The 15866-nt window shown below is 39.4% G+C and overlaps 1 protein-coding gene across 4 annotated transcripts; it reads left to right on the forward strand.

The window, feature by feature from the left end:
- The first annotated feature begins 6089 nt into the window (after positions 1–6089).
- Positions 6090–15613, forward strand: PUR5 (phosphoribosylformylglycinamidine cyclo-ligase, chloroplast / phosphoribosyl-aminoimidazole synthetase / AIR synthase (PUR5)). Of its 4 annotated transcripts, XM_082883489.1 has the most exons (11): positions 6133–6300; positions 6409–6495; positions 7584–7639; positions 9056–9391; positions 11444–11538; positions 12621–12722; positions 12798–12857; positions 13496–13668; positions 14618–14720; positions 14818–14976; positions 15218–15613. In XM_082883489.1, exons 4-11 carry the CDS (start codon positions 9235–9237, stop codon positions 15386–15388), a joined length of 1020 nt encoding a protein of 339 aa, XP_082739615.1. In that variant the 5' UTR covers positions 6133–6300; positions 6409–6495; positions 7584–7639; positions 9056–9234; the 3' UTR covers positions 15389–15613. The 4 variants fall into 4 exon arrangements, with proteins under 4 accessions (XP_028077931.2, XP_028077932.2, XP_028077937.2 ...); XM_028222130.2 differs by lacking the exon at positions 7584–7639 and having other exon boundaries at positions 6090–6300; positions 9015–9391; XM_028222131.2 differs by lacking the exon at positions 7584–7639 and having other exon boundaries at positions 6090–6300; positions 9018–9391.
- Positions 15614–15866: the final 253 nt, after the last annotated feature.

Consider the following 15866-nt stretch of genomic DNA (forward strand, 5'->3'; position numbering starts at 1 on the left):
TTTCCTGTACGAAATTCATGACGGCATATGCGGCAGTCACATCGGGGGCAGATCTTTGGCCTACCGAGCTATCTCGCAAAGGTATTGGTGGTCGTGCATGCAAGTGGACACTCAGAAATATGTTCGCAAATGTGAGAAGTGCCAGAAGTTCACCCACCAAATTCACCAGCCGGTCAGAGAACTTCTTCCCTTCACAAGCCCTTGGCCTTTCGCGATGTGGGGGCTGGACATAGTGGGACCACTCCCAACGGCACCAGGCAACCGAAAGTTCTTCATCGCGGCTACGGACTACTTCACCAAATGGGTTGAAGCTGAGCCCTTAGCAACTATCAAGGAGAAAGACGTCAAATGGTTTGTCTGGCAGAATGTGGTAACGCGGTTTGGTGTCCCCAAGATTCTGATTTCTGACAATGACACCCAATTTGATGGGCGCTTACTCAAAGGATTTTGTGAAGAATTGAAGATCGAATTCTACAACTCTACCCTGGCATACCCGCAGTCCAACGGCTAAGCCGAAGCATCAAACAAGACCATTCTTGATGGCTTGAAGAAAAGACTTGAGAAAGCCAAAGAGAAATGGGCCGAGGAACTCCCAAGTGTCCTTTGGGCATACCAGACGACCCTGAGGCGATTTACCGGGAAAACTCCTTTTGCCTTGGCAAATGGCATGCAGACGGTCATCCCATTGGAAGTTGGCATGCCCACCCTCCGCAGTGAAAGTTTTGAGCCCGAGCTAAACTCTGAAGCCATCACCCTAGCATTGGACCTAGTAGAAGAGCGCCGAGACAAGGCTGTAATCCATGTGGCCGCATACCAACAAGAGCTTTCCAGAAAATACAACAAAATGGTGCACCCTAGACCGTTCAAAGTCGGGGATTGGGTTTTAAGAAAGGTGATGGGCAATACACTGGTGCCGGAGGAAGGCAAGTTGGGGGCAATACACTTGGGGGCAAACTGGGAAGGGTCTTACAAGATAACCGGTCTGGCGGGCAAGGGGGCATACCACTTGGAAGATTTGAAAGGAAAAGTCATACCCCGGCCATGGAATGCCGCCAACCTCAAACTGTACTATTTTTAGCATTTTATGTTCTTATGTAATTTTTTGTGAATGTAACACGCTATACTTCTGAATGTAACACGCTTTTTGTCAAACATAACAGAAGTGACTTATCTTTGCTGTAGCATTCTGTTGTTTTAGATGCTTACTCTGAGATCTCAACCGAGATGTTTTATTCCTGTTAAATGAGTTGATGATTTGCTCAACTCTGTGATTTCAACCGAGATGTTTTATTCCGGTCAAATGAGTTGATGATCTACTCAACTCTGTGATTTCAACCGAGATGTTTTATTCTAGTGAAATGAGTTGATGATCTGCTCAACTCAGTGATTTCAACCGAGATGTTTTACTCTGGTTAAACGAGTTGATTATTTGCTCAACTCCGTGATTTCAACCGAAATGGTCTATTCCAGTTAAATGAGTTGATGATTTGCTCAACTCTATGATTTCAACCGAGATGTTCTATTCCGATTAAATGAGTTGATGATTTGCTCAACTCTGTGATTTCAACCGAGATGTTTTATTTCGGTTAAATGAATTGATGATTTACTCAGCTTACACCGAAATGTTTTACTCCGGTTAAATGAGTTGATGATATGCTCAACTCTGTGATTTCAACCGAGATGATTTTGCTCTGGTTAAATGAGTTGATGTTTTACCCAACTGTGGTTTCAACCGAGATGGTTTGTCTCGGCCATATGAGTTGATAATTTGCTCAACGACGAGTTGATGATTTGCTAAGCCAAGGTGCTTTACCCCGGCTGAAGTTGTTTAGTTTAACCACGGTGCGAACACTTAACGAAATCAGAAATTTTATTGATGAGGAACAGAATTACATACGGTGGGGCTGGCAGCCCGGTTACACTCTTAAAAATGAAAGAAAAAGACAGAAAACTAAACTAAGGAGGATAGGTCAGCAAATTCATCCCCGGTAGCAATAGCCTCCAGGTCGACCGTAGTTGTTTTTTCCTAGACTCCGGTCTCCAGCTGACCGATCTGCTTTAGGCGGTTATCTCCCTCGACATTTTCCTCGGCTTCCTCCCCGCCGTCTTCTTCGGTCTCGGCCTGCAATGCACTGAAGACATCGTTGGCGTATGGCACCATGTATATCGGCACGAAGGCAGCTAGGGGAAAGGCAAACACGTCGGTTCCGGATCTTTGGCCGAGCTGTTCGCAAGCAGCCTTCCAGCCAGCCTTGAAGAAAATATCTTGGGTGGCATGGACTTGCTTCGTATAGTTTTCCTCGGCCTCCTTGAAATCTTCATTGTTTGCCTCATCCAGCTCATCATTCCTTAATTGTTTCAAAGCCACCAGCTCGGTCCGGAGAGCGTCCCTCTCTTGCTCGGTGGATCCAAGCTGGCCGAGCAATCTAGAGTTGTCGGAGTTTGCGATCTTCAAAGAAGTTTTTGATCGCCCTAGCTCGGTTTGAAGGTGCTCAACCTGGCTGGCAACGTCGGTTGCCTTCTGCCAGAGTCTATGAATCCGCTCCAATACAAGGTGTTGTTTTTGGATAGCCTGCAAGAAGAGAGTCTGATTAGAGAGGGAACCGGGCAAACACTTGGAAAAATTTGAATAAAGCAAGCAAAACTCTTACCCAGGTCATAGACTTGACTGAGGACTTCACCAGTCGGGTGTCGGCCACGTGGTCTCTGCCGACCACGTCGCTCGGCAGTAGGAAGGCTTTTGTTAGGTCGAAGGCTAGGAGGTGTTCCTTGTCGCCTTTGACCAAGGCGGTTGCCGGGATCTCCTTATCCCGGTGCTTCAACCGGGGCTTCCAGGGCGGTGGTAGCTCGGTTATAACCGCGGGTTGCTCGGTGTTCGGCTTCGCGACGAGCTCGGCTGAGGGATCGACAGTTCGAGGCCTTTTTCCAGCTTGGCGGGTGTCCTTGCTGGCCTGTGATAGGGGGGTTGATGCCAAGGCAATGACGGCCTCAGATGTTTGCCCGGCTCTTGAAGTGCGAGGTGGGATGCTCGGTAGCTCGGTGGATGTGGCGGTTGTGAGATTTTTGATGCGGCTTCGTTTTGGCATCTCCTCTTCTTTGGTCTACTGGATTAGGGGCACGTCTAGTAATGTTGGGTCGGGTGGTGGAAACGGCGCACGAAGAAAGTCGGTCACTTTACTCTAACGGGGAGCGGAGAATCTGTAGGTCGATACGTAACCGAGGAGGTCGTGGCAGTCCCGGTTAGGGTACCGAAGCACGGTTCTGATGGCTGCTTCGTTGGGATAATGGTAGTTAGCTTGCAAGGCTTCGATTGCTGCAGAGAGGAGAAGAAGAAAAGATATTAAGTACAGAATATAGAAAGAAGGTAATTTAACCGAGCAGTTAGCACGGCTTACATGTTTAACCGAAATTCTTGCTGATGTAGCAGCCCGGCACGTCGGCTGTTTCATAATTACCGGACACCCAGAAAAACTCGTCGTCATGCATATCTTTGTCCGGGGTGCCGGTCACTACCTTCTTCTTGCTTGGTCTGATCTTTAAATAATAGGCAAGGCTGTCGCCTGTATGCCCGAGGGTATACTGGCGAAGTATCTCGGCTAATCCTAGATTGGTTCGTAGCCGGTTGTTTAGCTCGGCAATTCCGTTTATTATGCGGTAAGTATTGGTTGATACTTGGGTTGGTGCTAGCCCGGTGCACCGCAAGAACTCGCACATTAGGGGGTTAACCGGGAAGTGGAGGCCACCTTCTATAATAGAAAGCACGGTGAAGGGGTGCTGGTCTAATCTACCCCAAGGGGTCGTGTCCTCGGCACCGAGCTCTAGATGAATGTCGTCCAGGATACCGTATTCTTTCCGGAACGTGGCTAGAGCGACCGACGTGTCGACCAGGAAGCGGTAGCGCCCCATGTGTGCAGTCGGCTGGTTTTAGCACGGCTGTGTTGGTTTGGCACAAACTCTTGTTTGATGGCTGCTCGGTCTTTGAGAGCCTCAGTGTTAGTGCGTGGTCCCCTTGGACTCTGCAGGAAAAGGAGGGTAAGTGTAAGTGGGAGCACGGTCGCGCAAAACGAGCTTGACTTAAGCTCGGTCAGATGAGTGCCAGACCACCTCGGTCACGAAGGTAAATCCAGAAGCTCGGCTGCTCAAGCGGACCAAATGTTAGCCCGATCGAGTGGTCAAGCCCTCTGCCTACCTCGGTTCCTACAGGAGTTTTTGCAAACTCGCAATTTGCTTGGTTTAGGTGTTTTTTTGAGATCAAAAGAAGGCTTGGAGCTCGGTCTGCTCCAGATCTTCGTGTGTTCATCACTGGAGTTGAAGAACAACAAAGAGAGCAGGGGCAAAAGAGGTTTTTGAGGGGGGGTAAAATCCTAAAATCTATGGATTTCGTGCCTTAGAATGTGAAATACCAAATGAAAAAGCAATGAGGAGTTTTGAAGAGCTTACCAGTATAGAGGCAAAAGCTGATTCTTCGAGCTTCAATCTAAGGCAAGAACAGTGTTTGAGTAGTGAGGTTGCCACAGCAGCTTTGGTTCGTCTGGAGCAGCGATGAAGTAGTAAAAAGGGAATGAAAGGGAAATATGGCGTGTTTATAGGCAAAAAGAACTACCAAAATTTTAAATGTGAAAGGACGTCTGGGTTGGCTGCTCGAGGCTAATAAATGGATGGCGCGTGTTCATAATGGCAGCGGTGTCAGTACTGAAGAGACAAGATGGCAAGTCGAGGTGTCAACCGAGCAAGCCAAGAAACCGAGCATGGGGATTAACGCGGTTAACGTCTTGCGAACTAAGAACCGAGGGAGAATCTACCCCGGTCGGATCATGTAATTCCAGTCACACTTGCGCGGACGGAATTAAGGGGCAATTGAGAGGGAGATTCATAATCTGGCTTTGGGCCGTGGAAGGAGCCGGACAGAAGGTGGTCGAGCATGTTTTGGGCTGAGCAAACTTGGGCCTGATCAGAATGAGACTTGCTCGGTCAAGACTCGCCCCTGTTTAGGCCGAGCTAACTGGGGCTTCCTTTGAGATGATCTTGCTCGGTCCAGGCCTAGGTCTGAGGTCCAAGTCCCATGTTTGGACCGAGCTTCCCCGGATTTGGACTTGCTCGTTCGAGGCCTATCCTCGAGGTCTACGTAGCCGAGATGAGCGTCTGCTACCGGGTTTTGTGAGAGTACGATTAGCTCGGTGGGAAAAGTCTTCTGAATGCCAGTGTAACCTGTTTGGAACTCGGTCCTGTCGGAGTGCTACGGAGCTCGGCTGGTATGGAGCTCGACGAGTGGAGCACTCGGGCACGTTATGCAGCACGGTCTTGGAAGGCTGAGGTAATTCTGCCGGGCTGCCGAGTCCCCGCTAATGTAGCCTGACGGTTGGGTTAGGTGGTGATTGCTGGATTTGTGCTGATAGATGGGAGAGCAACACCATGTGTCAAGAGACTAATGGGTGCAGAGTTGAGCGCAGAAAGTATATAAGCGTGACTACGCCCCCATGCTGGACATGGAACATCATTTTCGGTGAGATAGACTTACATTCATTGAGTTTCTCTCTCTCTCTCTCTCTCTCTCTCTCTCTCTCTGAGTGTGTGCTAACTTGACCGTCGGAAGGGTTTCCGGCAACATACCGCCGGGTAGCTCACTGCCGTTGTGCTTTCAAGTTGGTCGGATAGACACGGAGCTTGGACGAAAGGAGTACGGACAGCGACGAATATTTGCTCCCCATACAATATCTAACTATAAAAAAATTCAATTATTTTTTTAAACACAAAAATTTTAACCTATTAAAATAGAGTAATGTTAGAGATCCTAAAAATTTTATTAAAAATTTTACTAAATATCTTACATAGATGTAGGATCCATACAATGTAGGTTCCACACAATGTAGATCTCACGTAGATCTCACAACTCTATGATACATTTGATAAAATTTTTAATTCAATTTTTAAGACATCTAATATTTTTATATAAAAAAAAACTAAAATAAAGTAACTTCCAAAACACCCCAGTGTATGTAAGGATGACAATGAAAATGAAGATCTTACCCTATGAATATTTACTAAGATCCAATCCAAATATATGAATTTTTCCTTTTTTTTAACCTATAGAATTAATTAAGTTTTTAAAATATCCAGGATATGGGTCGGGAATGGGGACCCACCCATTTCCCCATATGTTAGGGTTCTCTTTCTCAATCTCACTCTCACGGTTTCTCACTCTCACTCTCACTCTCACATAGCAGCGAAGGCAACAATCGCCATAGGTTTTGCAAAGGCAACGATCTAGCGGCGGCGTTGCCACGGTGGTTCTCCGGCGTTGTGAGTTTCTCTATCTCGTTCTCTCTTTCTCTCTCGTTCTCTCTTTCTCTCTCGTTCTGTGTATGTTTACAAATTCATCTATTCGTCACTTTCTCAACTTCCAAACAGAGTTGTTGCTTCACAGAGTTGTTGGCACTCTTTTGCAATTGGCGAAACCTGTCGAAGAGACTTACGCATCAATCAGCAGAAAATACGGTTAGCTTCACAGAGTTGTTGCTTTGATTCATGGAAATTTTAACTCAATGTTGTTCAAAGCTATGGATTTAAATCAGTTGTGAATTCTGATGCATTTGGAAATTGTTAGCTTTGATTTCTCATGTGGAAGATGAAATTGATTTACTGTCTATTTATTTTCTTGGGACTTTGCTATGTTATGTTATGTTAAAAGGGTTTAGGGTCAAAATGGATTGCATAAAAGCTTTGGTACAAAAATGGCAATGATCAAGATCAATATAGCTACTCCTTAAGTTTTTAAGCAAATAGGTCATCTCTGTTTTGATGATTGGTTGCTTTATATAGTCAAAATAAAATGAGTGTTTTAACGTTTCCATTGAATAAGAAGAGAGAGAGAGAGAGAGAGAGAGAGCGAGAGAGAGTCTTGGGATTTTAGGGATTGTTTCAGGTACTAATCCAATCTTTCAATTTTACTTTCGTCAATCATTGATCAATACTGTTGAATTTTCACTTTGTTGTGTTGATCAGCTGTTGAATTGGCTAATGCTCCTCTGTTCATGTAAAACTAATAAAAGAATGGATCCATTCTCCTAAGATCTGAAAAAATAAAATAAAATAATGAAGAAAAGAAATCCCTGGGTGTTGATCAGCTGTTGAATTGGCTAATTCTCCTCTGTTCACGGTGTATGTATTGTTTTAATTCCATTCTCTTCTTTTTCTCTTGACGTGATCTTACGCTCGTGGGTGTTTGGGAAGTGAGTTGTTTTTGTAGGTTTTTTTAATTGTAGGGTATTATTAGAATTTTTTTTTTTTTTTTTTTTTGAGTTTGGGAAGATAATTGGGTTTTTTTGTAGTTAGATGTGATATTTGTGAGAGAAAAAATGAAATAATTATGGAATTTGATGTGATATTTTATTTGAATTTATTTTTTTTAATTTTGTAATTAATTTGTCATTTAGTGAAAAAAAACCAAAAAAAACAAAAAAAGTTACTTCCCAAACACCCCCAAACCCCATATCCGCTCGCTCGCTCGCTCACTCACTCACTCACTCACTCACTCTTCTCTCACTGTCTCTCGTTTCTGCAAACACTCTCACGTGTCTCTCCAGTACCTTCTCACACGAATAGGAGAACACTCAACTCTTCCACTCGCCGAGACCTTCTAGTAAGTTCTTCTCTCTCTCTCTCTCTCTCTCTCTCTCTCTCTCTCTCCGTTTCTCATTTTTTGCTCATCTCCTTAATTTTTTCAATTGTAGAAACCCGAGCCTGTGTTTTTTTTTTTTTTTTGGTATCCAACATTTTTGTTTGCTATTTGGGGCTTTTATTATTCTTTGTAAATATTTTTTTCGTATCTAACATTTCTATTTCATAGAAAAGAATTATAATTTTAACACCTTATTGGACAAAATTCATACTCTTGATTCAAGTTCTTTCCAATGAATTTTCAAGTACTCTTGAGTCAATCAATTGGAAAATTCAATGAGTTTTGCAAGTTCTTTTTGTGTTTCTGTTGCTGAATTTGTCACTTTAGTTTGATTGTGCCTATAAATTTCTTGGTTTCTATTTGAAGTTGGATGTAAGTTTTGATTATTCCTCTTAGTTGGATAAATTACATTCTTGTTTATTTATTTTTATTTTTTAGTAATGTAGGCAAATTTTAGGTTGATCGTAAACCCAAACATTTTGATTCACTGACATGAGTACAGTTGATCCATCAAAATACCAATTAATTTTTAGGTTTGAGAAATTATTTTTGTTGAAATAGAGCCACCTAAACAGAATTTTATCCAAGAACAGTATTTGGAAACAATTTGACACTAAAAAGGATGAGCAAATATTAATCTGGTTTGATGTGTTTCCTATTTTGCTGTGATTTTACTTTTGTTGTTTCACGACTCTATAGTGTAATGTGGCTTGGCCTAAAAGCTTTGTTGCTCTATTTTAAAGAGAGAATTTCAAAGATTCAAGATTTCTTAATTATGATAACATCTAGCATGCAGCGATAGAAAAGCTGTTCAACTACCCATAATGAAGGGGCACTAAGGATTCCGTCCCCTATTTTAAACTTTGGTTTCAATTTCTAGCGGTTTCTATGTTATGGTTCTAAATTCAATGGAACCAAAACAAAACACATTAATATCTAATAGCCACTAGATATTTGTTCTGTTCAGATTTTAATCACAATTTATATGCTTGTGATTGATAGTCACATTTTGTGGTCAAACCCTTTTTTTTATCACACACACTAACCGTGATGAGAAATACATATAACTGTGATCTTATCTTATTATTAATCATGGATTATTTAAATTTAATCTTAGGTCTTATTGCTTATTAATCACACTTAAAATCTGTGATCTAAATATTTATTATCATGGTCAAAATACGTGATGGAATTATCTTTAATGACGGTCAAAAAGTGTAATCGAAAATGACCTTTAAAAATCACTCTCAAAGATCATGCTTTGACAAAATAAAAAACCCGTGATTGAATAACATATATCACATTTAAAATCCGTGATCTATCTTTGATTTTGTAGTAGTGATTTTTCCTTCTCCATCATGACCATGACCTTTGAAGCAACAAGCACAAAGTGTTTGTCAAGATGTGTTGCGGATTTGATTCCACACTCTACCCAGAAACCATACATCTCCAAACCCATCTTCATTTGCTTCTCAAAGAGGTCTCTTCCATTAGCATTAACTTCTAAACAAGTGGGTTCTCGAAAAATTACAAAGGGTGGGTCGATAACGGTCTCAATGTCAAGCACATGCAACAAGCAGAGTGAAAGCGACGGTGCTGGCGGTCTTACATACAAGGATGCTGGTGTTGATATAGATGCTGGGTCTGAGCTTGTTAGGAGGATTGCAAAAATGGCACCTGGGATTGGCGGCTTTGGAGGACTTTTCCCTCTTGGTATGTCTTTTTTTCATTCTTTTCTTTTTCTGTTCTTTTGTATTTTCGATTCTTAGGTATTGTATGTATGAAATTTGGGATCTTGATTCAATTCAACAGTTCCACTCATGGATTTGGTAAGGAAGAGGGGAAGAAATTGTAAAGAAAATAATTTTATTACTTTGGTTACCATGAAAACCATGAAGAAAAATAACTATCAGGGAAATTTTTAAATCTAAATCATGTCTGTTCTCTCTTTCAATTTTTTATTATTTCTTAAAAAAAATTGTAATCTATTTTATTCCTCACATTTTTTTTTTTTGACCTTAGAAATTCCGAAGACAGTACTAGGTAAAAATTGTAAATAACAAATATTTTTTCATCCATGCATTTAATTTGATATCTATACTTAGTACAAAACTTTTGCAAACTCTTATAGTGTCTTTGTTGTTGAACACCAGGATTTCTTTTATGAAGTTGGGTGTCTATTATCTATATACTGACTTAGTAACATAATAAAGTGGGATGTGTTTATGTTGAATTTGATTGAAGGCTCCAGACTAGAGTAAGAGATTAAACACTGACCTACATGTGCAAGAAGATAGTAAACTATAATGGCTGCATAGTCATACTGGTTTTTGGTCAATAATATAATTCTTAACCCATCTCTTTACTGTTATCTTTTAGAATGCCAATTTTAGGCTGATGATAAATCTATGACATGGGTTATTGAACATCTCCAAGGTATCCACTTTCGTTAAAGCAATCACATACCTATAAGAGAGGCTTTCTTTACCTTTCATTATCTAAGGTGAAAGCCTTTGTTTGGTCTGCTGGTAGTCAATTAGGAAAAAAATAAACACCAGAAAATTTTATTCTATTGTGTTTTCAAATGGATCAATTGAATTGTTGATTTTTATTTTTTATTATTAGTGAAATTGTTCTTTAATTGAAGATGAGATGGTATCTTTACATGTATTTCACCAGAAAATCATTGCGAAACCGAAGGTTTTGTAAATGCTATCAATGTTACGGTAATAATCTATTCCATGCTGTCTGGACAAAACTTTTTATTGTTACATGCATGAAATCAATTAAGCATGGCACACAATTAGTGGGATATACGTTTTGGAGTTGCAAATGGTTTGCAATCAATAACCTATTCAATAATTGCTGCTATGCTTTTTCACAGTTTTTGTTTGTAGTTGTCTATGAAGCACCAATACTTCAAAACAAGTGTCATATCCGTGTCGGACACATGGATACTTTGGGGGCATGCAGACACTTTGGAGACACGAATGGGACACACCACATGGCGTGTCCCCTTATTTAATTAATTTATTTTTAGGGGATACACCGGGGACATATTAAGGACATGCCAAGTTGTCTTTTCTCCTATTTTATTTAGTACTTTTAATGAATGTTGAATATTTATTATATTTTTCTTCAATTTAAATACTTAATAGATCATCCATAAAAGGGATATAAATTGTAAGTGTCAATTTAAAAGTGTTTCTTTTAAAAAAAAAAAAAAAAGAAAAAAAGAAAAAGAAAAAGAAAAAGAAAAAGAAAAAGAAAAAGAATTAGAGTTAGTTTTCTTAATATTGATTGTTTGTGGGTGTAATATCAATCTATATAGCAAATAAAAATATATGAAAACATATTTTATTGCCAGGTCCCCACGGTACCTGTGTCCTCATTTTTTTCAAATCGCCGTGTCCGTGTCCGTTCTTCTTAGGCAGATATTTTGTTTCCGAATTGTCTTTTTTACTCTTTTTGTATGAGCTAGGACAACCAATGAAAGATTTCCCAACACAAGAATTCCAAGATTACATTTTCTCATGATTTGCATGCTTTCTGTTCTCAACATGTATAACATAGCAGATCATTTGGTGTTTATTCTGGGTAGTTTTTGCATTAAGTCTATTGATTGATCGTTCAGATTGCCCATAATTGTGTATGTGTATAACTAGGCAATCATATGAACTAGCAATTAAGGCATTGTTGTTGTTGCTCGCCTTTTTTTGTAATGATTTGTTTGCTAATTTCTGTTGTCTTTTTTTGATTGAATAGGGGATTCCTATCTTGTGGCCGGTACAGATGGAGTAGGAACTAAACTTAAGCTCGCATTTGAAACTGGAATTCATGAGAGTATTGGCATTGATCTGGTAAAGTTTATAATGTCTCGTGTTCTTTTGTTTTGTCTTCCTAAAAAATCTTTGGGTAAATTATACTGATTTTGTCTGTTAAGGAGTTAACGATGGGTAAAAATTTCATATATACCCTACATTGTTTATACAAAAAATGAATTTTTTTCAGTCATGTCATTTTGATTAAATTGACCCTTTTGCCCATGATACCTTACCAAATTTATCACATTTTGCCACTATTTTATTCGCTTTCTACTTTTCTCTTTATCACCACCCATTTTTGTATCTCTAAACTACGTCATTATCGCTATCAATGTCTTTCAAAAACGATATTTCAGAAGCACAATTTTGTTTTGCTTGATTTCTTTCAATTTGGAGAAGCCGCCAAAACCACACCCAACACTATGTTACCAATTGAACCCCAACTCTGCTCCCACCACTAGTGCCTCACTTGATCACAACCACCACTATACTAAAGTACCAATCCTTCATCCCCTCAGCCACACCACATCACCAAACATGTAATCGGAAGTTGGACTTGATGATGAAAGAGAGGAGACGTGTTGTGTACTGAGGAGATGAGAGATGAAGAGTGAGTTTAGATAGATTTTTTTTTTCTTTCAAGAATTGATTTACTTATTTTATATAAAGTATGGTGTGTTTGTTTGATTTAATGGCTGACTATAATTTTTTTTAACCGCACTTAAATCGACCCATCTTAAAAAATATTTCAACCTGCCCAACTCGCACTGCTAATCCTTCCAAATTGCCGGGGGGGCAGCTCAGATCAGGGCAGTTCGGGCAGGGTAAATGGTTTTTTGCATACCCCTATCTATTTTCATTGAAGTATACATTTTTGTGCTGATGATGTCAATAAGATTCCCTTAACGCCTTAATGTCCACTAAATGGGAGTGGGAAAACGAAAATGCCATTAGAAAACTTAGGAAGGGGGATGTAATTTACAGGACCATATAGGTACTAATGTATTAGCTAAAAAACCTCTTTGAGGTCTATGTAATTTACCCAAAAGCTTTTTACTTGCAAAAAATGTTACGTTTTTGCTATTCATATGAAGCTTCCTAACACATTTCCTCTCTAGGTTGCAATGAGTGTCAATGACATTGTTACTTCCGGAGCAAAACCTTTATTTTTCCTTGATTACTTTGCCACAAGCCATCTTGATGTTGATCTTGCTGAAAAGGTATGCTAATTTTCAATACAAACATTTTTTTTCCTTCGTTTCTCAGATTGTCATTATTTATTTTGTGCTATTCAGGTTATAAAAGGTATTGTTGATGGTTGCCAACAATCTGACTGCGCACTTTTGGGGGGAGAGGTATTTTCAGTAGCATTTTTAGAGCCTTTCATATATGTGTGTGTGTGTGTGTTTTTTTTTTTTTTTTTTTTTTTTTTGGGGGGGGGGGGGGTGGGAAGTTGGTGTACTTTATAGTGTTGAGCATGACGGAAAGGAAAATGTTAATGCGAGGCACTAGGCACTAGAGACCTTTTTTATTTATTTATTTTATGTAGCTTGATAATGGTGACATTTTTTCCATGAATTTTCTCTGTTGGTTGGTCTTTGATTGAGTAGAAAAATAGGTATTTAGATGACCCAAAATAGTTGGGTCAAGGTTTTCAGTTGAGTATGTCGATTGGAATTTGGAGATGTGGCTGTTTTATCATGCATGCTGATCTCAGTTAAGGATTTGACTTGCTAGTTGGAAATATTTTTAACTCAATTTTATTGATTTTCTTATTGTTCATGATTTGGAAGAATAGAATTTGACAAATTAGTGTGCATGATCTGTACTAGGTAAACTCAACTGTTGGGTTTTGTACATGTGTGCTCATGAGTGTGCATGTCTGCCTGTTTCTTCTTTTGTCAATATATGAGAATTCTAAGAAATTGGGTAATTGTGGAATAAAAACTTATTTTTTAGCTGCACTCTGTCAATCACAATATGTGCTTTTCAGACTGCAGAGATGCCAGATTTTTATGCAGATGGCGAGTATGATCTTAGTGGTTTCGCGGTTGGTATTGTAAAAAAGGATTCAGTTATTGATGGGAAGAACATCACTGTTGGAGATGTCCTTGTTGGCTTGCCATCTAGCGGAGTTCATTCCAATGGTTTCTCTCTTGTTAGAAGGTTTGCCTTTGCTTTGGTTATTTGTGGCTTACACTTAGGTCATTGAATGGTAAAGTTTTTATAATTAACTCTAATAAATGAAATTTTTTCTTTTGAAGTCAAATGTATAAAAACTTAATTTTCAGTCAGAAATATAGGTAAAACATCATTTTTGCTGATGCCCATACCTTCACCCACTGCAGCCACTGTAACCCCTCACTCCTCCACTGTGACCGTGGCCGATCCTCTTCCTCCTTGCTTCCCAGTTGCAGCTCGTCCCCTTCCTCAGCCACCGCAATCCCCTCTCCCTCACCTCCATCACTGGCCCTCCTCTCACTCTCACCCATTGCAATAACGATGCTGGGGGGTAGTGATAGTTCCAATCATTGTCAGATTGGTGTATAAATTGTGTTTTGATCTTATTAATATATTTCTGTTGTTCATCGTATCAATGGGGTTTTGTGTGGTTTTTAGCATTTTGTTACTTTATGTTTCCTAGAAGAAGACCAGTTTGAAACAGATGTTATAGAAAACAACATTAGTGATGGAAAGAGCTTGATCAAGAGTCATCAGATCGGTTGCTTGATCTCTTCACTGGCCTTTGCCACTGGAAAAACCTCCACCATGCTGTGATGGAGAATGACGGAAAGAAGAGCAACATAAAAATGACTTTTTGCATCTGTGTTTTTTACTTGTTAATGAATAAGTTCTTGAACATATACCTTAAAACAACATTTTCCACTTAATGGTGTTAAATGTAATAAGTTTACCATTTACTGTGTTACGTGTAAGAATCCCAATTTTTTTCTTCTTTTTTTTTTAAAAAAAAAAAGAAAAAGAAAAAAAAAATTAAGATCACTGATGAGCGCCTCAATTAGTCAATGTCTAAATTGATATTTGCCACATAAACTTTCTTTCAGACCCTTTGTGCTCTAAATTTAATATCTTTACATATGGTGGATATTTATAGGGTTCTGGCTCAAAGTGGCCTTTCTCTGAACAACCAACTTCCTGGTGAAATTGTTACATTAGGGGAAGCTCTGATGGCCCCGACTGTTATATATGTTAAGCAGGTCGTCACTCACTTCCATTCCACTTAATTTTGATCGATTTTGTTGCTTTTATTTGTTTCTATCTTCAAGATCTAACCTTTTGTTTTTCTTGGAAAAGGTGCTTGACATAATTAGCAAGGGAGGCGTGAAGGGAATAGCCCACGTCACAGGTGGTGGCTTTACAGACAACATACCTCGAGTGTTTCCAAAAGGCCTTGGAGCTCTCATTTATAAGGACTCTTGGGTAATCCCTTCCGTGTTCAAATGGATACAGCAGGTAAATATCATTTGTTTTTTTTCCCTCAAACTTTATTTGGATGATTGAACATATTTTTTTCCTACAACTGTCAAATTTTTTTATGAGTTATGTGATAGTGACTTGATACTACTACAGTCTCTTATTGAGAAAAAAACTATGGATCTCATATACAAACGATTATCATTTGATGCGTCGTTGCATATAAACTTCTTGCCTTAAAATTTTTATTTTTTATTTTTTATTTTTCTCCCCTCTTTAGGCAGGAAGAATAGAAGATTCTGAAATGAGGCGGACTTTTAATATGGGTATTGGGATGGTTCTCGTTGTCAGTCAGGAGGCAGCCCATAGAATATTAGGGGATGCGAAGGGGGCATATACAGCATACCGCATTGGTGAGGTTGTTAGTGGTGACGGTGTTAGTTATCAATAAAATGTCTGTAACTTTTATGTCTTGCAATGCTGCTAAGGCCTTTTCTGGGGATCAGTTTGATGAGTTGAGATATACAATGGATTTCGGCCTTTTTATTTTTATTTTTAATTTTTATGTGGTTCCTACTTAATTTTGTTGTTTTGACTTGAGCAGTTGTGTCTGAAAATGCTTGAAGATGGTGTATTTTACTCATATCATGGACAATTTTTTATTTTTGGTCCTAAACATTGCCAAATTGTTCTCCTCTCCACTGGATAAACTAGCATGGTGAGATGTTAATTGTGTTTAAACTGTGAAATTGAACCTGAGGTACCATATCAGTTTTTTCTCTCTTATTTTATTTTATTTTTATCATAGAGGTACCATATCAGTTAGCCATTGATTTTTCCATCGAACACTTTGGATGGTAAAAAAGAAAATACGTTTTTGTGATATTTTTAAAATAGGAAAAAAGTATTACACACCAATGGAGTTCACA

This window comes from Camellia sinensis, chromosome 1 (assembly GCF_055761805.1).
Source record: "Camellia sinensis isolate YWXY chromosome 1, ASM5576180v1, whole genome shotgun sequence".
NCBI lineage: Eukaryota > Viridiplantae > Streptophyta > Magnoliopsida > Ericales > Theaceae > Camellia > Camellia sinensis.